The sequence below is a fragment of the Dama dama genome, chromosome 25, assembly GCF_033118175.1.
Source record: "Dama dama isolate Ldn47 chromosome 25, ASM3311817v1, whole genome shotgun sequence".
NCBI lineage: Eukaryota > Metazoa > Chordata > Mammalia > Artiodactyla > Cervidae > Dama > Dama dama.
In genome coordinates, this window is record NC_083705.1 from 39,341,392 (window position 1) to 39,364,900 (window position 23,509).

The 23,509-nt window shown below is 41.2% G+C and overlaps 1 protein-coding gene across 6 annotated transcripts in view; it reads right to left on the reverse strand.

Moving 5' to 3' along the window:
• The window catches only part of GHR (growth hormone receptor), a 307,318-nt gene that overhangs the window by 21,841 nt on the left and 261,968 nt on the right, over positions 1-23,509 (reverse strand). For all 6 annotated transcript variants that reach the window (XM_061129867.1, XM_061129865.1, XM_061129866.1 and 3 more), the window contains 4 exons: positions 18,229-18,358; positions 10,128-10,288; positions 5,604-5,782; positions 900-1,065 (listed from right to left, as the gene is read on the reverse strand). In XM_061129867.1, the coding sequence (XP_060985850.1) occupies positions 900-1,065; positions 5,604-5,782; positions 10,128-10,288; positions 18,229-18,358 (636 nt within the window). The remainder of the gene's footprint in view (positions 1-899; positions 1,066-5,603; positions 5,783-10,127; positions 10,289-18,228; positions 18,359-23,509) is intronic.

A 23,509-nucleotide genomic window follows, 5' to 3' on the forward strand; every position in this document is an offset into this window, starting at 1 on the left:
TATCAATGATGTACTCAGGAACATAATATAAAGCAAGAGTTTTTTTCCTTTTCTAACAGAAGTAAAAAGTTGTTTAAAAAAATCTTTAAGTGAATTAAATGCTATCACAATAAAGGGCATGTGGCAAATGTACTTTTAAGCCAGAATTTCCATATATCAAATACTGTTTGAAACAAGCCTACTGAGGACAGCTTAGAGAAAATGGTGCTATAGACATTTTCACCTCTGCTATATAATATCATGGGTTCTACCTGTACCATACATGCAGAAAATTGTGTTTCTATTTTAAAATTATATTCCTTTTATATAGGATTTTCAAATATTCTATGTCACCCTTAAGCATAACTAGCACATGATTTAATTAAGCCTTCCTCCAGACAAAAGTCACACACAAACTCTCTAAAACCAATAAGCACCTGCCATTGACTACTTATGCTGATTCAATACTAGGCTTTCTCTTAGAAACCACATAGATAGCCATCCATCCAGATTCAGAATTTCTTCTCTGTATATTTGAAAAACATTTTTTTTTATCATTATAAATGCAAAACAAACTCAAAGGAAATATTAGAAATACAGAAACATATAAAGAACAGAATCACCTGAAATTCTGTTATCTGGAATTATCACCCCACTATCCTCCATCAGTAACTTTGTGTCTCTTCTCCTCTTTAACTTGCACCTACATCATGACTTTTCCTGAATAATTCAGAAGCGAAATCCTTCTTCCTCTTTTGTAATGGCTAATACCTGTTACAGGTAGTGAACTCCAGGTCCCTTATCCTGAAAAACTGATGCTAATATATATTGATCTGGCCAACACTCTAATAATGTAGGGAATGTATGCCTGTGTATTGACAGAAATCATCTTGGCTGCCATTTTAATCTCATAGGTTTACCTTCTTCACATGCAGATGGGTTCATTTGAGGAAATGTTATCAGGAGCACCTCACTGAACTTGCCATATTTCTCAGTGTTTCGTTGTCTGGTTCTCACACGCACTTCATACTCTTTATCCAGTCTCAGCGAGTACATCGGAACTGATGTTACCAATAAAGGGTCCATCTTTCAAGACAGAATATAAAACTTACTGGTTAGAGAGTCAACAACTCAATGCAATAAGCTCCATGAAGTGCTTCAGCATTTTTATTCAAAATGAATTTCTGGAAATATTTTAAAATGCGCTTGTGGAGTTTGCTATTTAGAGAAAGATCTGAATAAGTAACTTCGTAACACATTGTAAATTAACTACACTTTAACTAAAAAATGGAAAAAGTCACTTTGTTAAATAAATCACAGTCCTCAAATTAGTTTTGTTATAAACCCAAAGATATGATAGACTTGTTTAAAGAAATTCATCTCTATTCTTGCATTAGGCTGTCAGATATTCTACTAAGATCAAAGCATAACAGAATTATTATAGAGGATGGCAGAATTATAAAGAAGATTATGGATACACTGCCTACCCTTTGGAATCTTATGTTGTTATATGAAGACATCAGGACAGAAAAAACCAAACATATTTCCTATTCTCTATGTCTATATCTGTTCTTTGGAAATCCTGGGTAGTCATTCATATGATCACAGAATTGGAAAGTGTTCTAGAAAAATCAGTTGTCTTAAAGTGTCAAATAATTCTATCAGCTTGTTCTATAAGGCTTAAAACCACCTCAAAATATAATAGTTTGCTATTTAAAATCTGTGAAGAAAAGTCACTAGAGGCCTTTGGTAACAAACATCAGGATTCCACAATCCTGAAGGCCGGGACATTCCTTTACTTTCCCAGGGAAGGTAGGTGAGACTGTCATACATGTTGCTATCAAAGAGGTAGGCACAACTAATGATGGGCTTTTCCTTCAAGTCAAATATTCAAAGCCAGTAGTCAGTATATGCTTTTTATATATTTTCAGGTAGAACATCTTGCTCCCATTTATAGGAAAACCAGGAACACTCTTTTTCAATAGCCTGGGTTATTCACACAAATAAGATTCTCATAATTTGTTAAGTCAGAAGCTGGACCTTTAGCTTCTAAAACAAATTTCCTTTCACTATAGTCAGTTTCTACTCATAAAGTACCTCTTTCTCTCCCTCCATGTACACAGAATGGTTACTTTGCATCTTTTATAGAAGCTTCTTAATATATGGAATATTTATGTAACTAAAATGCTTCTGAATATTAAAGTTTTTATTTTTCTTAAAATGTTTTAAAAAGTCTATTTACTATTCTTGAAGCCCTAAATTTCTCTGTCACCATCACCAATATATTATTTCTTTACAGGTTTCATTAATAACAAAATCCCAAAGAGGCCCTGAGTGATTCAATCTACGGCCCACTCTCCATCTTCCCTCAACCCTCCACAGCAGCCACACCAAATTCAAATTTGCTCACATGACTAACACCGCTCTGATCCCTGTTACCTGCCTATGAGGGACACCTATTCTTGGCTAATTCTCAGTGGAGGTACTGCTGATATTCTAAGAAGTCTTTTCTGGCAGTTTTCCCTACTCCATCCTGCCTGAGAATACACATATTACTTCTTTTAATTCATTGCTCAAATTTCTGTATTATACTGCATATTCCCACAGGGAAAACAATGCTTTCATTCTCTTTACATTTCCGAAGCCCAGGACAATACCAGGTATATAGAGAAGGGAATGGCAACCCACTCCAGTATTCTTGCCTGGAGAATTCCATGGACAGAGGAGTCTGGCGGGCTACGGTCCACAGAGTTGTCACACAACTGGGTGGCTAACACTTTTAGCATTTACTTTTTCAGTGGGTGCTCAAGAGATGACCCATACATTGTGGATAATTCTATGCCACTCATTAAGTCTTAAAAAAACAACCCCCAAAATTCAAAAACACAATTGGTTTAGTAGGTAGATAGTTGTAAGCAACTACATGGTCATTAGAATTACTATTATATTCAAAATGTGTTTAATAAATTAAAAAATGGGCATATTAATACTAAATTCAGTGTTGTCAAATGGTAAATTCCTGATATAAGCAACACACATTAGCCTTTTCCCCCTTGACTTACAATCCTCTTTTTTTTTTTTTTTTTTCTTATGCCTCTTGTTTTCACAACCAACTAGATCATAAGTTCTTTAAGAAAGGTCAGTTCTCATAGATGGGTCCTTGATGCTCATGGCAACTCTGAGACCCTTGCAAATTACCAAATTTATAAGTATCATGGATTTATAACTGAGAATTTCAAAAATACTAATTTCAAAATGATGATAAATCGATTTTATGTTCACATATTTTTATAAGAATTATTGCACTTTCTGAAATAATAAAATTATAGTGAGAAAAATGACATCGTTTCACATTTTTGCAAATCTCTTTACTGTCTGGCTTAGTAGAAGATGCTTATATTTTTACATTTGCTTCTGAATTAAAACTGTTAGGATGTGTGGTTTTGGTTGAGGTGCATGAATAAAACTTGATCTCACAGATATATAGGGAGGAAATGGAAGAGATCTTTTAATAGCTGTTTCAGCTAATTGTATATATTCTTCCTTAATACCACCACCAACAAAAAAAAAACTCAGTAAGTGGTATTTTCTTAAAGGTTAGTTGCAGTGTGAAATCTGAAACTGTGTCAATAAATCTTTCACACTTCTTTATATTAAAATCCACCACTACAACTAGTACTTTGGATGCATCATTTCTCCATTCGTGGCTTGGTTATAGCATGTATTGGTCACTTGGAAAATATCATTCACTGAGTTATGCAGATTTTCTAACTGTTCACACATTTCATTATACAATATTTAAAAAAAAAACCACACTTTTGCTAAGATCACCATTAATCGCATCAGATCTTCAAAGGTTGGGAACACTCTCAAGCTCACAGCTGCAGATGGCAAAGTTTTCCAAAATTTTAACTTTGAAAGCTCAAATTTTCTCACTGGAAACAAATACTGTCAATTGTTTTTCTTGAAGTGTTAGCTCACTTTATTCTTTTCCAAGAACTATTTGCCAAATATTTGCCAACTCAAATAGGAAAAACCATCTATCAGTTTATCAGTTGTTCTTTCAAAGTAAAAATGGTGTTCCAAGCAAAAAGCAGCTAGTTCAAGCAGGAACTCAGGTGTTTAAATGCCTTTGCTCAAAATAACTATCCACAGCTCAGTATGCAGCCAAAGTGCTTTATGTGTACACAGAATATGAAAAAGCTACATAGTCAGAAATCATGATTTAATAAACTTAGAAATATATATACTGCTTCGTCAAGGACATTCTTATGTGATCTGCCTCCCCCACCTCGCCTGCTCCCATTTCTTTTCTCTGAGTACAGAGTGGTGCAGAGCATAGTGACTATCAGTATCGTTTGGAGTTATTGCCCTGATTTGTGCGAAGGCAGCAGCAGTGTTTCCACCATTGCTTCTGTACCACCTGTGTAAATCAACACAGTCAAAAAAGGAAAGAACATTCTAGTATTATTATGGAAACAGTCTTCACCCTGTGGAGTCCCTGAAAGAGTCCCAGGGACCCTCAAGGGTTCAAAATTTATACTTTGGGAAAATGCTGCCCTGGGGTGCCTAGCATGGTGCTTTGTGTATACTAGTTATTTCAATACTCGGTCAGTTGCTGAATAAATGTTTGACTGAAGTTTGAATTTAGAAAGCCTTGTTTGACTCAGTATCCAGCCAAACTTTTCTGTACCAAGTTATGGAACAGATATCTAAGTCAGAATGATTCCATAAACAGAACATTGAAGCCAATATTTAACTATTCATAGTGCCCTAAACTTAACTTGCTAGTAATGACAAAACTGGCTTCGTTTTCAGCAGTTTACTGAATGGACAGGGCCTGGTGTCTCAATTCTAGGAGTGAGGCCATTCCAGGATGCTGGGCACGACCTGGTGACTGGCCAGAAACCACTTGGCTTGGCCAGGCCTGTGGCTGTGGTTAGACTGATTTAGAATTGGTTACATTGAAAGCAGCATGATAATCCTGTTTTCCTTCTTGTTGTGTGCCATGCGGAATTTATTTAAGTGCCCAGTTCCCACGCCCTTGGCAAGGAAGTGAGGAGTTCAGAGGTCAACCCATACCAGGCTGCTTGCCTAAGTAAAAACCTCTTAGCTTGATTCTCCCCTGGGGTATGTGACAAAACATTCTTCTGAAACTCTAGGGAATCACTTCCCTCCCTTTGTTTCCCTCCTGGAGTCACTGAAGAACTTATTTTAGTGGGAGTCTGCTGAACAGTAGCAACTAAAATCCTGGGCGAATATTTAGCCACAGTTCACTACTGATCTTGATCATAACCTTTCCCATGTTTAGCCACATCCTCACAGACAGCTGAGTGACTAGAGTATGTGATATTGTTCTAAGGTTAGACCGGATACCAGGGATGACTGGAGAAATCATTTTCCTGTTCTCCTATAGGTTTCCACATAAAACTCCATGTAAGCATCTGCTGTCTTAAAGAATTCCAAGATAAAATTTTACTGATTAAATCCATTTTTCTCAAATAAGAAATTAGAACTGGGATATGTGGTATTAAGTCAACAGAAAGTCTAATTAGAAATGAGAGGGGTTTTTGAACACAGAAAAGTCAAAGGGTTTTTCAATGTGAGATGTAGTAATATCTTACCATTTTCCACTGGGTCTCATTTAGTTCTTTGTAGTGCAGTTCATACTCCAGGATTATCCATCCCATCTTAACATCTGTATTGGGTGGCGGTTCCCATTTCACTAGTATGTCGGCATGAATCTCCGTCAAACTGATGTTCAGCAGAGTCCAGTTGAGGCCAACGGGTGGATCCGGTTGTACTGTGCATTTCAGCAGAGAATTAGTACACAGACATAGCTTGTTGTTAGTGGAATGCTTTTTTCTGAAGAAGACTAAGTTACTTCATACATTATTCTCAATTCTTCCAATATTCCCATCATTAATACTTCCACTTTATGGCAAAGTATCATTAAGGATGACCTGTTATTAACTGAAAAAAAAAGCCCCTATAAAAAATTCCATTTTGAGTTTAAAATCTGATCTATAGCCGTTCTTGAAGATCTGTCACATTTTGCATTTCTTTTGGCTCTGAGAAGATGAATCCTTTGGGATTTTGGCAAAGGAATTCACTTTAACTCAGAACTGAAAGGAATAGAGAGTCAGAAAGACCCAAGTGTATTTAAATATGTTGGAGTCATTTTGGAGTGAAGGGTTGAGAAATCTTTTTTCTTCTGATCTGTATGTTACCTGAGGAAAGGCCTTTTAAATTTTCTTTTCTCATTTATTTCTGCACTGCTACAGAAGCACAGTCCTTCAGAACACTTGGTAAATACCCCTTCATTTGTCTTCCTAGCCCCATGTGATCATTTCTTCAGATATAAAAGGAGGGAATTACACTGATCTTTCAAATGGTGATGAATCAGCGTTTTCTGTGTTTTACTTAACTGCATGCTATTGACTACTGTGGAGTGGATACTATTTTTTAAAAAACAGAGAAAGTCCCAATTTGACTAATCATGACCACATTTTGGAAATTAAATTGGAGGGATTTGCAAAATGGCTAAGCTACATATGCTACATAATGATAGCTACACCTCATCTTTCCAGGTTTGTTGGGGATTGCTGAATTCTGAAAACCAAAGCTTAATGCTTTATATGACTGAACTATAAAAATGTTTTTAAAGGGAAATTTTCTCAAACTTATTACTCATGTTGAATCTTAACCCCCTCACCTACTTTCAATAGAGGATATAGAACAGGGTCCTTTTTGAGAACGCTGAGTACCACCATGATGAGCATAATAATAACCATCTCTCTTACTTCTAGTCTTCTGCCTGTAACCTGCTCCTCTTCCACCTTCCCTAATTCTGTTAATGATGACTCCATTCCTGCAGGATGAAAATGGTGAACCCTTTCTTGACTCACTTTTTTCCCCCCACCACGTCACATTCTGTCAGCTGTAATTTCAAGATATTTCCAGAATCTACCCACTTCTCATCACCTGCCCCGCTCATCATCTGCCCCACCTGGTCCTAGCCATTATCATTTTGTTTTGAAGCATTAGCCTCCTAACTAGTCTCTTCCTGTGGTCCTTGTCCTCCTTCAGTTTATTCTCGATGCAATCCTCAACACTGTGGACATGCTGGTCATCCTAACACTTAAGTTAGATCACATTGCTCATCATTTACAGCTTTCTGAAGGCTTCCTATCTCCAGACGAAAGTCAAAGTCACACATAGCTTAAAGGATGCCATAGCTTTGACCCTCTGATCTCCAGGATCTGGTTTATGATCATGCTCCTCTTCTCTCTCCGTGTGTCCTTCCACTACCCCACGCTCTTCCCTGAGTGAGCAAAGGTGTGCTCCCACCTCCAGATCTTTATCCTGCCGATGCCCTCTTCCATCAGATAGACATGGGACTGTTTTCTCATTTCCTTCTTTACTCAAGTGTCTCTGTCTCAATGAGGCCATGTGTGATAATGTTCCCATTGCAGCCTCTCCTGTTTTCCCACATTGTCTTTCCTCCCAGCATGGTCTCCTTCCACCCACACTGAGAAAATGACCCCCTGGTGCAGATGCTTCCTGCCCCTAGCACCTAGAATGCTGCCTGGCCCAAGGAAGAGACTCAAAGAAGTGTGGAATAAACTGAATGAATGACAGATGCCTAACTCATATATGACTTTAAATCCAAAGACCAGCCCTGAGAGGTCTAGTAGAATACATCATGATACACAAGGAAGCTGAAGCTTGTGATCAGCATCTTAAGAGCTATAGGGTCACCCCCATTCTTTGTTGTCTCTTATTCTAAGCTCCCTCCCTCCCTGCTATCATGGTAACCCTGTGTGTCATCATCTTTTGCCTTGATTATCACAAAGCCTTCCAATCTAGTCTGTGCTATTCTAATCTGCCCTCTACACTGCAGCAAGATGAATTTCCCTGAGACGTTAGTACCATACTCTCGGGCTTCCCAGGTGGCACTAGTGGTAAAGAACTTGCCCACCAAATGCAGGAGACATAAGAGATGTGGGTTTGATCCCTGGGTTGGAAAAATCCCCCGGAGGAGGGCATGGTAACCCACCCCAGTATTCTTGCCTGGAGAATCCCTTGGACAGAGGAGCCTGGCAGGCTATAGTCCACAGGGTTGCAAAGAGTTGGACAAACTGAAGCAGTTTTGTGTGCGTGCGCGCGCGCGCACACACACACACACACACACACACACACACACTATGGCTTTGAGGTTAAGAGCAAGGGCTCTGGAGCTATGCTGCCTAGGTGCAAATCTCAGCTCTGCCTACTAGTAGTTCTGACCTTGGGCTAGACATTGAACTGCTTTGGGGATCAGTTTCACCATCTGTAATATGGGAATTATAATAGAAGCCATCTAGCACAGTTATCAAACCTGATTTATGGTACATGCTTTGTAAATATCCTGAGGTCATTCCCCTGCTTAAACATCCTCAAACATACCCCTGGGCAGTCAGATAAAGTCCAGGTTCCTTTGTGGGGCACACAGAATCACTGATGATTCCTCTGGTCAACCCATCAGGCCTGCCAAACCGCTCCTGAGTCTGAACATTCTGTGTTATCACTTTTGGAACTCAGTAGCCGTTAGCAGACACTGTCCATCTTGTATACCTGGCAACTCCTGCTGAGGCTTTAAGAACTGAACCGTCACCATCTCCATGCAGCCCTTTCTCATCCCTCAGGCCCAGTCAACCATTCACACCTCTGGCCACCCCTTGGCTTGCTGTGCATTCCACATACCTTGAGGCCAGCACCTACTGTGTGGTACCTCAATTATTTGTAAACATGCCTGCTTTCCCTACTTGACGGTGTCTTACTCATTTTGTAGCCAACACACCCAGCCAGGAGCCAGGCACTCGGGGAAAATCGGCCAAGTGAACGAGTGGGGGGGCTACTGGCAGGACAGGCTTAGAACACGGGTCTTGACACTGTATTCTTTCTACTACCCATGTAGTCATTAGATAGCTACATCTACTAACTTCAGGGCATATATTCAATTACTAACAGCTTCTCTAGATTCAATAGTTTCTTTAAACCATGCAGATGGGTTATCTTCTGCTTGTTACATTTTTTTCAATCTTCTCCCACCAAGTCAGTCTATCAGATTTACTCATTTCTATCTGCATCTTCCACCCTCCCTCTCTCAGCCTCTTCCAGCCTGGAAACCACACACAAGAACAGCACATCTAAGTGAGGCTCCAAGGAGTTCCTGTAAGCAACAAACAAGCTTTGTGGATAGATGTGAGGCATCAGTGTCAGCTACTCATGGTCCTTCTGTGATTCTATTTAGCTGTTTATACGATTATAGTATAAACACGAATATTCCAATTATGGCTCTTTGTCTTGTTTTATTTCCCCTGTGTCCACATGGTGGGCAAGGGATAAGCTGCTTGAATCTTTCACTTAGTTCACTGAACTGATTATCTCCAGTGTTTGTTTTGAGATCTTATAAACATGCCTTTAAACTGATTTTGGCTGTTTTGTCAATGTAAAATTCCAGAATGATTATGCCTTGTGGCAAAGAAAATCTTGGACTGTAGCCCACCAGGCTCATCTGTCTGTGGGATTCTCCAGGCAAGAATACTGGACTGGATTGCCATTTCCTTCTCCAGGAGATCTTCCTGACCATGGGATTGACCCTGTGTCTCTTGCATCTCCTGTACAGTCAGACAAGTTCTTTACCACTAGCGCCACCTGGGAAACCCAAAGAGAATCTAGGCATTTATTATAGGAATGCCAGAGATCAAGGCCAATGTATTCTAGTAGAGCTGAATATAATCGTCATACCAGATCATGAGGAGAGAAAGAATCTTAAGAGTGCATTGAGTTTCTTCCTTGTAGTGGCACACAAGAATACAAACTGACATTCAGAGACTTTTTCAAGGAAAAGACTCCATAAGACTCCTTTTCTTTTCTTTATAAACCTCCTGCCAGATTGTTTAATATTAGAGCCAACCTGAGCTTCTGTCTGCCCTTTCTCTCTTGTTTGCCAGCTTATCTCATGTGCTATAATGATGACTTCCATCCACCCAGAGAATGCAATGCAATGACAGTCTTCCTACTTGCATGCACTTGGACTTTGCAGCCTTCCCCGCTTATGTAATCTAAAGCCATGTCAAATAAAACACAAACCTGTGATTTACCTATGTCCTCAACAGAGAAACACTTATGATCCACAATACCACCATTGCTAGTTAGCTTGATGCAGTAGGGGGTCCACACGGAGGTATAAGATGAATTAAAGTAACAGCTGTTTTCACCAGCAGAGACGTAATCAGGGCATTCTTTCCATTCTTGAATGTCCCTGAAATGGAAGGTAAAAAGGAAAAATTGTTCCCCAAATCATGCAATAGTGCAAGTCAAAGCAAGCTGCTTAAGATTCAATAAACCAGGACACAAGTATTTTAAGAGCAGTATCTTAGTGGTACCATTTTCAAGGACTAGCACATCTGTGGGCTGATGATCAGTGTCTCCAGACTGAGAGGAGGGCTTCTGGCACATCTGTCTACAGTAAAAGCATCCCTTCATTGACTGCATATAAGGTGCCAGCTCCTAATTTAAGTGATTCATTGGTAGGTATTTTCCCCACTCTACAGATGAAAGTTCTGAGGCTTATGGAGGTTTAAAAATATTCTTTTATTAAAACACTGCAGAATCAACTCCCAAACTATAGAGATTCCCAGCGAACACTTGGGTCTTTAAACCTGGGTATTTCCCTAACTCATGGTGGAAGAAACTGAGGCGACACATGGATGGTGTTCTCCAAGCTGAGTGACATTGAGATGTGGGTGGTCCTGAAGAGGAAAATCAGCTACCACCCTACTCTGAACCACTGCATCCTATGTCCATCTCCTCCGCGAGGTTGTCCTGTGCTTGGCAGTGGAAGGCAGGAGTTTTCCTGATGCCTTGAACTCCTTCCCGTATTCCTGGTATCTTTGCTTAATTAAACAAAGAGCCATGGTAACATTTCAAACATGCTGGACATCCAAGTAAGATCCAAGTAAGAAACACGGGACTCCTAGCCTTTCCCCCTCTACTCATAAAAGAAACCAAAGAAATTTAACCTAGAAATTAAAAAAAATTATCCAAACTAAGAAAGCATTTTTCTTCTCCATTTTGTAAACAGGAATGGACATTGAATTATAATATCAAAACAATGGAAAAAACAAAAATGGGGCTGTATTGAATCAATGAGTTTACCTATCAGTTCCTTTGTGAGTTTCTCTACAAAGAATGAGCTTATCCTTTCCTGTATCTTGGATCAGATGAGAACAAATGAAACAACTCATGAAGGACAGATAGACACATGGAGAACATTGAAGAAATCAGAAAAGCTATACCTCCATATCTAAGATCCACGCTAGAGTTATTCACCTCCACCCTGTTCTACAGAAAGCATTATTTACCTCGAGGACTTAAAACAACAGCAGGATTTATGTCAAATGGAAAAGAGATGGCAGGAAGGTCCCTGGGGGAGGATGTCAGAGTTTGGGGAAAGGATTTACCCTGATTAGCTGCCAAGGGGATCTGAACAAAAATGCAGAGCAATCAAAAGATGGCTCAGACTCAAGTCCATCCCAGCAGGAACATGTGAGAGAACGTGACACAGCTCTCCTCCAACCTCCCATCTGCCTGCCTGCCTGAATGAGTGAATTCAGCAAGCCATTTTTGGGTGCTTCCTATGCAAGCACTCTGTAGGTATCATATCTGACACTAGCGCTGTGTGGCCGTAAGGATTAAAAGGACTTGATCTCTACTTTCAGGCTAGATGGCGACTCAGAAATTACCCACTGAGTACTTTCTTTTTTTTATCTCCTTTATTCAGTACACGGGTATTTCATAAGCATCGATTATACATAAAATATATTGCTGGATATTACAGAGGAGTCATGTGTGTTTAAAGAAATACTTCAGCCTCAGGGGAATGACTGAGAAATCGTATTACAAAGCAGGTTGGGCAAGTGTTCACTGGTGCTCACTGGAGTTAGAAAAGAGAATGATTGCCTTGACCATTCATGGACGGCTTCAAGGTGGACGTGGTATTTTAGCAATCTTGAAGATGGGTAAAAGTTTAAAAGATGGCAATAGGGGAAGGAAGAGAGGGAACAGAAGGCAGTGGAATCCCTGGGAAAAACTTCCTTAAAATTGCTACTTAGGTGGTGTCATTCGTTATTTACTTGCTCTTCACTAGGCTGAGATGGTGTTTTACAAGTCAAGAAGACATAAAGCAGGTAACGTGTGGCTGAGACAGAAGGGGGAAGGAATGACCTTATGTCTCTGAGGTGCTTGGGGCTGGTGGGCCAGGCTGTGGAGGTCTGTGAGCATCGCTCTAGGGAGTGGGTGCTTGGCAGCGGGAGACAAGAAGGACCCCACAGGCTGTGCAAGGGCAGGGACTGGAAGAAGGGATGAGAAGCTGGGAGAAGACACACGTTTTCTTGTTTACAGCTGTTTCCCAAGCTGGTCTGTTTGGCATTCGGAGGACACTTATGTAATATCAAGGGGTCCTTGAGACAGCTGCTCATCAGCTGTTGGAAAGAACTTGGGATTAACATGGACAGTGGACTGTTACTTAATTTCTGGTTGAGGCTCTTAAAAGTTGCATACCCTTGAATGAGAGAGAGATTCATCTCCAATGGGAAAATTAAGGGGGTAGAGGGTAGAAGGAAGGATAAACTCTGTGTGTGTGTGTGTGTGTGTGTTCAGAATAGGAAAAAGACTGGAAAATATGGATAGGTAGGTCATTGAACTATAGTATAGTTTATCTTGATAGACTTTCAAAATAAATACGAGTGTAGTAAAAGAGAATGGTTTTATAAGATTGCCTAGGGAATGAGATTTTCATATAATAGTTAAGGAGTCAAGTTTTGTATAATAGTCAAATGTATTTAGCAAATTGACAGTATTAAAGTCAGTATGAAAACGTTTTCTGAAGATGCAGGCCAGTGCTTAGCAGGTCTGGATTGGTAATAAGAGATGAGCTCTGTGTATGGCATGCAGTTTCTCAACTCAGGCCTGTCAGCAACCTGGTCCCCACAGGCATGGTATGAAAAACCCTGTTTAGATTATCTCCAACCCATTAGCTCCACAGAACAAACAACTTAAAGTACTTCTCTAAAGTGCAATGGGTCAGGAAGAGCTACTTCAAAACACAACTCCCAACCCCCTCCCTCATTAACTGAAGTTGAATTCTATTTTAAATACATACTTAAAACTTATTTTTAAACTGTTAAATTTAGACAAACTGTCCAAATGGACACAAAACACAGATGCTCTGCTGCCTGCCTTCACTGGGCTGAATTTCTCTACAGATGACCAAAGTCCATTTCTAAAAGCTACTCTCTCCTTCTTTTAGTCCCAAGACTTAAGGGCTTTAGGTTTGTTCCCAGACTGGCTTGTGAAATAGGGCTGAGAACTCTAGAAAGAGCCTATCCATAAAAATCAGAATAAAGAGCAGAAGACGTGCTTTCCACCTAAAGGTACCCAACCGGAAGACAAAAAGACCCAAACAGACTATCATTTATGTCCTAAGGGCAACTGTTTTCAAGCCATCCAGATCATGTGTTTTAGGCTTAATATTTAACATTTTCTTTCTTGTTCTTTTTCTTTTTAGAAAAAAGAATGTAACACTGCTCATTTTCCTTTCTAATTCCCTCTATAACCTGGCAGAGCAAATACACTTTCTTTTCAGAAACCAGGATAATTTGTTGAGGGGGGGGGGATTTGTAGGGATGGGGGATATATAGCCTTTGGGAACAAGTCTTCACTTGCCCACTTCTTTGGAAATGAAGCATCTGCAGGAACAGGCTAGAGCAAAGCAGGCTGACAGGCTCCCAGAGCCCCCTTTTCACCGGGCCTGCGATTTGCATTCCTGCAGAGTCCTGGCCCAGCTCCGAGGCCGAATCTGGCATGGTCCCGTCACAGGGTGGCACGGACTGTTCTGAATTGGCTGCCTCTTCCACTGGCTCACCTGGCTGGAAGCAGAGCCAGCCAAGCGTGCAGCCTGGGCCTGTCCTATGGACCAGCCTGACCTGGTTAGATTCCCCGGTGCGTCAGCTACCCAGGCCAGGCCTGGAGTGCAGCGGCCCCACCCCACTCCTCCCTGCCTCCACTACTCTGCCTCTGGATGACTTCGGGTCACACTCTTACTTGTGTGCCAGGGATGGGGAGTCGTGATTCTGTGGTTCCAGGAGGTGCCTGGGAACTGGTTTCCAAGAAACAGTGACTGGAGCCAGAAAGCACATCTGTATCTGCCTCTTCCTGTAAGCAGGTGATGCAAAGTCCCACACACGTGTACTCTATTAGGTGTGGCCCTGCTACTGCATACTCCCTAATACTCTTTATCCCGTCAATTCTACCCTTTCCAGAAAAATAGCACTGGGCCATTTGGGCTGAAATACTCGAGGTTCATAACACTGTACAGAAGGTGGTGATCAAAACCATCCCCAAGAAAAAGAAATGCAAAAAGGCAAAACGGCTGTCTGAGGAGGCCCTGTAAATAGCTGAGACAAAAAGACAAGTGATGGCAAAGGAGAAAAGGAAAGATACACCCATCTAAATGCAGAGTTCCAAAGAATAGCAAGGAGAGACAAGAAAGCCCTCCTAAGTGAACAATTCAAAGAAATAGAGGAAAACAATAGATTGGGAAAGACTAGTGATCTCTTCAAGAAAATCAGAGATACCAAGGGAACATTTCATGCAAAGATGGGCACAAAAAAGGACATAAATGGTACGGACCTAACAGAAACAGAAGATATTAAGAAGAGGTGGCAAGAATACACAGAAGAACTATACAGAAAAGATCTTCATGACCCAGGTAACCTTGATGGTGTGATCACTCACCTAAAGCCAGACATCTTGGAGTGTGAAGTCAAGTGGGCCTTAGGAAGCATAACTATGAACAAAGCTAGAGGTAGTGATGGAATTCCAGTTGAGCTATTTCAAATCCTAAAAGATGATGATGTGAAAGTGCTGCACTCAATATGCCAGCAAATATGGAAAACTCACCAGTGGCCACAGGACTGGAAATGGTCAGTTTTCATTCCAATCCCAAAGAAAGGCAATGCCAAAGAATATTCAAACTACTGCACAGTTGCACTCATTTCACATGCTAGCAAAGTAATGCTCAAAATTCTACAAACCAGGCCTCAACAGTGCATGAGCCAAGAACTTCCAGATGTTCAAGCTGGTTTTAGAAAAGGCAGAGGAACCAGAGATCAAATTGCCAACATCGGTTGGATCATAGAAAAAGCAAGAGAGTTCAGAAAAAAAATCTACTTCTGCTTTATTGACTACGCTAAAGCCTTTGACTGTGTGGATCACAACAAACTGTGGAAAATTCTTAAAGAGATGGGAATACCAGACCACCTGACCTGCCTCCTTTGAAACCTGTATGCAGGTCAAGAAATAACAGAACTGGACATGGAACAATGGACTGGTTCTAAATTGGGAAAGGCTGTATATTGTCACCCTGCTTATTTAACTTATATGCAGAGTACATCATGCGACATGCTGGGCTGGATGAAGCACAAGCTGGAATCAAAATTGCTGGGAGAAATATCAAAACCTCAGATATGCAGATGACACCACCCTTTTTTTTTTTTTTTTTTTTAGATGTCCAAGTGACTTTATTTTTTTTTTTTTTCCAGTGGGTTTTGGCAGAAAGCAAAGAGGAAGTAAAGAGCCTCTTGATCAGAGTCAAAGATGAGAGTAGAAAAAGCTGGCTTAAAACTCAACATTCAAAAGACTAAGATCATGGCATCCAGCCCCATCATCACTTCATGGCAAATAGATGGGGAAACAATGGAAATAGTGACAGACTTTATTTTCTTGGGTTCCAAAAGCACTGCAGATGGTGACTGCAGCCATGAAATTAAAAGACGCTTGCTCCTTGGAAGAAAAGCTATGACCAACCTAGACAGCATATTAAAAAGCAGAGACATTACTTTGCCAACAAAGGTCTGTATAGTGAAAGCTATGGTTTTTCCATTAGTCGTGTATGGATGTGAGAGTTGGACTATAAAGAAAGCTGAGCACCAAAGAATTGATGCTTTTGACTTGTGGTGTTGGAGAAGAGTCTTGAGAGTCCCTTGGACTACAAAGAGATCAAACCAGTCTATCTTAAAGAAAATCAATCCTGAATATTCATTGGAAGTACTTATGTTGAAACTGAAGCTCCAATACTTTGGTCACCTGATGCAAAGAGCGGACGCATTGGAAAATACCGTGATGCTAGGGAAGATTGAAGGTAGGAGGAGAAGGGGATGACAGAGGATGAGATGGTTGGATGGCATCACTAACTAGATGGACATGAGTTTGAGCTCCGGGAGACGGTGAAGGACAAGGAAGCCTGGCGTGATGCAGTCCAACCTCTGCAGTATCAGCCTTGCAGGGGTAAAAGTTCATTTGGTGCCCAAGCATCTCATCCTTGTGTGCCCTTTGGGGTATGTTTGAGAGACCTCTCACACATCTGGAAGGCCTGTCCTGGTTGTTAATTCAAAGTATTTATTTGCAAATTAAGCACCTGTCTCTGCATTAAAAATGGTCTTATAGCATATCAATAATCATAGGCAGTAAAAAAAAAACATTGCTTTTGTAGCCCAGGAACTGGAATTCTATAGTATTTTAAATTATTCTCATACTATCAATAATAAGAATAGGAGCTATTATTCATTCAGTACTTACTACGCTTGTCACCAAGCACTGTGATAAGGCTTTTTCATGTGTTACTTAATAAAATCCTCCCAAGAAGCCATGGGGAAAGGTCTGTTATCTTCATTTTGCATATGAGGTGGCTGAATTGTGTACAGAATGACTAATCTGTACAGTATTACTCTCGAGCAAGGGCTGGAGCCAGGCTGAAATATAGGATGGTTGGCCCTAAGCTCTCTCCCTTCACTGCCTGCTGCCCCTTCCTTTAGTTTCCTGGCTCCTCTGGGGGACCGAGAGCACCATCCTGGGACTGATGACCACCATCTAAGGGGGTGGGGGTCTCCACTAACCTTACCTCTTGGTTTAGGCCTTCCCTTAGGGTTGGGTGGACAAGAGAAGATGATAGAGAGTTTGAGCCTAAGGTTTTAAAGAGCATAAAGGTACACATGAGAATATACAGAAATGGAAATCATACCAAGTGAGGGGCAAGCAATAAATGACTTGGATGGTGATTACACTGAAAGATCCTTGTCTTCACTCTTCTTTACAAGACCACCCGTAAAAATGGAAAAGAGAAGTATCACAGTCGCTTATTGAAGATAATGAATTTAACAGGGACAAAGTCGATTTTCTACATAGGAACCAAGTCATCTTACACATATCTTAAAAAACAAAACAAAACCCCATGGCTTCGCACCACAGAGGAAGTCGGCTGGGCTGTGGCCTTCAAGGCTCGTCTCGGTCTGGTCCCACTTAACCCTCTGACTTCTCCCCCCGTCACTCTCCTTGTCTTCCACTTTGTCCTAGCCAGCCTCCTGATTTCCTCCAACCTGCCATGTCAGCCAAAGTGCCTTTGCACTTGCAATTTCCTCTGTCTGTACAGTCTTCCCCTCAGATAGTCACAAGGCCTTTTTCACCTATTTTATGTCTCTGCTCTCAGGTACCACTAGAGGGGCCTCTGAAGACCTCATTTAAGGTATCACCTGAGCTCTCAACAGGCACACACACTCATGCATGCTCACTTTCACATGTTTACTCTCCCATATGCTCCCATTTACAGATACACACACTCATGCATAGCCATACACACCCCACACTTTCACACATACTCACACATGCATAGTCACCTGCTTTCCCACATTCATGCATAGTCACACTATACCCACTTTTACACACTCACATTCATGCACTCACATGTGCTCACTCATACTCACATATTCACCCTCAGACACTCATGCACATGCAGATATTTACACAGTACTAACATTCTTCCTGGCTTTACTTTTCTCAGTAATCCATATACCAGTTGAAATTTAATTTTTTAAGTTTTTAAATTTTTTGTCTGTCTTTCCTCACTGGAAATTAATCTTCAGGAGGACAGGGACTTTATCTTTTTGTCATCACTGCCATATTTCCAGCATCTAAAATAGTACCCAACATATAGTAAGGGCCTAACTAATATATTTGAATGAATGTATGGGTGAATGCATTTAGATCACCAAAGCAGATCATTTCCATTTCCACCACTGCATGACACTCAATGCATTTTCATCAGAAAATTCATGGAGAGAAATCAGAAAAACATGAAGCCCATACCTTCTGATATAGAACATCTGTACAGATCCTGGGCTCTGTAAACTGTGATTAGCCCCATCTGTCCAGTGACACGAGAAAGTCTCCAGTTCAGGTGAACGGCACTTGGTGAATTTAGGATTCCCAGAAGAATCTGCAGGATAAAAAGATAAGACAAGTCATGAAATCAGGAGGGTAATAGATGGTCCTAATGAGACATATATTTAAAGTGATCAAGGATAACCACTTCTAGAAATGCTGTTTCTCTGGGCCATAGCTTCAGAGCTGTTGTCAGTTATTTCTGTTAGCCCTTGATTCCAGAACAAACCATTTTGTCTTTATTTCCAACATTATTTTTGGGGTGGGGGGTGCTGTTTAAGAAACCAGAGCTAGAGTTGAGGACTTGGGCACAAGTAGTTTACTAGGAGGGCGACTCCAGGAAAGGGAGAGAGGGATGCCAGGAGCAGGGAACAGCTAATACAGCGTGTGCTATTCAGCTCATTCCCACAGTGGCCAACGGGGGCCCAACCCCACAGAGGTCCCCCTGAGAAGCTGTGCAGTGTGTGCCTTCCTGGTATCCTTGACAAGGATGGAAGACCAGGGCGTTTATATGTCAACTCCTACCTCCCAAGGGCTGAGGGCTGCCCGGGAGGTATTAATGCCCACGAACTTCCAGGCTGCACCTGCACATGGGTTGAGGGTCCTTGCTAGACTTCTTAGAAACCTAGACAGACACCTGAAATGTGCCCTGTGATATGCATGGTGGCAGCTGCCCACCATGGATGGCTGTCTTGGCAACAGGTGGGCCCAAGGGATGTGGTGTGGGGACCACAGCATTCACCACAGAGCCTTTTCCCTTTTTACCAATTTTTGATAAAAAGTTACTAATGTTTGCCTTCTTTTAAAAGATTCAGCCAGTAAGCTTATTAAATAGATACCTACTTTAAACAACTTATGCATATATATGTATCAATTCTAACATGGGAAGTGGAAAAAGCCTCCTAGATGTGAGGATATTAGCAGACTCCTCTGCATCTATGAAATCTGTAGCAGGTCTGAGGCAAAACAAATTTTTGTGTATCAGTTTTAATTGTTCTTCTGATTTCCATGGCCATTTTGAAGATGGTGGTCAGTGTTAATTAACTGAAGCATAGGAGCTTGTATGATCTGTTGCAAATGAAAAAAGTGTGTGTTTTGTTAGGCAGGCACTTTATTATACAGTAGAATTCCTGGAAAAGTTCCTTCTTCTATTAGCTGATGCACCTGAAGTGTTACTTTTAGATCTTTCCAGAAAATCAATGCTAAATAAACCACATTTAAGCCACAACTAACATGCTTTAGGGCTTCCCAGGTGACTCAGTGGTAAAGAATATGGCTGCCAATGTAGGACACGTGGGTCTGATCCCTGGGTAGAGAAGATCCCCTGGACAAGGGAATGGCTACCCACTCCAGTATTCTTGCCTGGAGAATCCCATGGACAGAGGAGCCTGGTGGACCACAGTCCACAGGATTGCAAAGAGTTTGACATGACCTAGCAACTTAACAACAACGATAAACATGTGTCAACACCTGCAATGTTGAGGGAGGACTGTACATTCTGACTCCTCTTTTGCACAGAATGGGAGGAGAGGAAATGCCCCAGATTTCAAATTGAGAGATTTGTGATCTAGTCTCAGCTCTGACGATATTTAGCCTTGAACTTCCCAAGTCATTTGGGCCTCAGCTTCCTCAATAGGCTGGAATAGATGACCTCTTTCTTAAGCTTTGTGACTTCACTTTGACAGTTAAGTGACATGTGCTGCTATGCTTAGTTGCTCAGTTGTGTCTGATTCTTTGCGATCCCATGAACTGTAGCCCACGAGGCTCCTCTGTCCATGGGGATTCTCCAAGCAAGAATCCTGGAGAGGGGTGCCATGCTGTCCTTCAGGGGATCTTCCCAACCCAGGGATCGAACCCATGTCTCCCACATTGCAGGCAGATTCTTTACCATCTGAGCCACCAGGGAAGCCCATGAATACTGGAATGGTCAGCCTATCCCTCCTCCAGGAGGTCTTCCCGACCCAGGAATCAAACTGGGGTCTCCTGCATTGCAGGCTGATTCTTTACTAGCTAAGTCACCCGGGAAGCCCTTAAGTGACATAAACAACCATTAATAACAATGTACATAATCAAAATACAATTGTGGCATTTGAGCTGAAACCACCAGAGAACACCAAATGCAAACACCATTCAGGTTCCTATAGCCTCTGTGCAATAAGCCTTCCACATACTGGTAAGAAGAATAAATCCAATCCGAAAACTTGAAACATGAAGGAAAAAAATTGCTAGCTTGGGGAAAAGAACTTAAAAGAATTAATTTGAAACACATTTTCCTTGCTTCAACTTACTATTCCTGATCATTCTGTTTCCTTTTAACTCCAGATGTATAGAAAGCCCCATGTTATCTTCCATTTTAACTAAGAAATAGGAAATTCATAGTTGTGGTGCTAATGTGATGAAATAACATGCCCACAGAGGAATCCTGCTGTAGATGCAGTGCAGCAAAGCTAATTTTTTGGGTCTTTTTTTTATGTCTGTCTTTCATTGCCTGCCTTCCTTTCCCTGCCTTCCTTCTTTTTTCCCCCTCCTTCTTTGCACCCTCTTCCTCACCTTCCTTCCTTTCTTTTATGGTTGGGTGTGTGCTGTTAGGTGCTGTGGCCCCATGGATCCCTGCCTCCTGTTGTCCACAACGTTAAGTATGTTCTCCCCTTGAGCAACTTGCCTATAGTCTGTGGAATATAACAGCATTGAGGGGATGTCACATCTGTGATTAGGATACAAAAGACTGTGACTTCGGTCTTGCTGGCTGGCTGAGTCTCTTGCTGGTTTTGCTGAAGCAAGCCGCCATGGTGGTAAGAACCACACAGCAAAGAACTGAGGGTGGCCTCTGGTCCACAATCAGCAAGAAGTTGAGGCCCTCAGTCTAACAACCCTCCAAGAGCTGAATCCTGGGAAACAATTGCTTAGTGAGCGTGGAAACCGATCCTTCCCCAGTCCACACCACAGATGAGACCACAGCCTTGCGAGAGAATCTGAAGCAGGCCCACCCGCTAAGTCCATGTGAAGGAAGGATAGGGAAAAATACTAACCATAGTAAATATTTGAATGTTGTTGATATACAAGGAATAAATCCAATATATCAGGGCTTCTCTGGCAGCTGATGGTAAAGAATCCACCTGCAATGTGGGAGACCTGGATTCAATCCTTAGGTTGGGAAGATCCCCTGAAGGAGAGCATGGCACCCCTCTCCAGTATTCTTGCTTGGAGAATCCCCATGGACGGAGCAGCCTTGCAGGCTACAGTCCATAGGGTTGCAAGGAGTCAGATACAACTGAGCGACTAACACATTAGAACTTCAAAGAAGCATTTAAGAATGACATAAGTCACAAATAGAATATGTCACAATGAGCATAGGGAAGGGGGTAAATTCCCTTTTGGAGGCAAGAAGAACTGCAGTATGGCTGGTTGCTTCTCTTTTTCTTAGATTCCTCCTGCTTCAGCTGTTACCACTGTGGTTGAAGACATTCAGCATTCCTAAGTCCAGGTCCTTAGAGTCATACTGAGCTTTTCCAAATTTGAGCGGTACTGGCCTAACCTTAAAATGAGCACCTGTCTATTAGATCTAAAAATCCCAGTAGAAACTTGTTCTGTGTTTCACTATGAAGATGACCAATGGTTATGATACTCTCTGAGGTCCTCTCTGATGAGCCACATACAGTCATTTCTAAAGTGGAAATACTTCCTACCTGCTCGTGATTTTTTTTTTTTTAGTATAGTCCTAAAGACAGTGTGGCACCCCACTCCAGTACTCTTGCCTGAAAAGTCCCATGGACGGAGGAGCCTGGTGGGCTGCAGTCCATGGGGTCGCGAAGAGTCAGACATGACTGAGTGACTTCACTTTCACTTTTCACTTTTATGCATTGGAGAAGGAAATGGCAACCCACTCCAGTGTTCTAGCCTGGAGAATCCCAGGGATGGGGTTGCACAGAGTCGGACACGACTGAAGTAACTTAGCAGTAGCAGCAGTAGCAAAGACAGTGTATACACTATCCATTTACAGCATCTCTTAATGTTGCAATGGACAAGGGAAACCACCTTTGACCCTAAATTAATTCTCACTTAGACAAATGACTATTCCAACTCAAGTGGTCCTGCCTCCTGAAGAAATGTCAGTATTAACAATGTTCAGCATTCAAAAATATTAACAATAAATTTGGGATTCATTTTCATTCTCTTTGGGGTTTCATTTTGAAAATAACTAATGACATACTTATTTTAGTTATTACTAGGTTACATACATCATGCTACATATTACATCATGTTGATGATATTATGCTTATATTATCTCCTTTAACACGAATAACAGCTCTAGAAGGCAGGTACTATTTTCACTTAGAAATCTGGGTAAAACTAGAGTTCAGAGAAGTGAGCTGCCCATAATTATATTACTGTTGTATGCAGATGGGATTAAAACACAAATCTATGTGATTTCATCTAAACTCTTAGCACGAGCAAAAAATAGTGGCTTTTTTGTTAGATAATTCTCTCTTGCTTCTCAAAAATCCCCAGAAAGGAAGGATGATAAGCAAACAGACGTGCTCTTAACTAAACTCTTGGTAATCTGTACCCCGGCGAGCCCTAAGAGCAGGATTTCCTAACTGACTGCACAGCAGAATCAACCGAGGAATTGTGAAAGATGCTGACTGATGCCTTGGTCTACTCCCAGAGGCTTGACCCAATGTGTCAGGGGCGCAGCATGGGCAGTGAGATTTTTTAAAGTTCACCTGTTGCTTGAAATATGTAGCCCAGATTGAGAGAGCCACTGCTGTAGAGAAACACTGCTGTATGTAAGCACTGAAAAGGTAGCTTCCCACATCCGTTAGGTTCTCTGATCAGTTCTAGCAGAACTATAGATCAAGAGTGATACTTGGTATTAGTCCTGTGAGCCAAGTTCTGGAGGGTGCTAGAAGGATATGAATGTTAATCATGGCCTCAAAAGAATATAATAATGGTTCATGAACCCTTGGAAAACTAAGAGATATTTCAAATACATGTATAAAATGTTACATCTAAATGTTAAACCTGCCCAAATTTCTGGTGGACTATAGACTGGTAGTAAAAATTAAAAATAAATTAAACTAGTATTCTTACTTAAATTATTACTTTAAGAAAGCTTGAAGAGAGTTTTACTACAATTCAAGTTTTGAAAAAAGTTGATTTATGTTCAATGAAGATGGAAGGACCACGTCAGAGTGGCTGGGAGGCA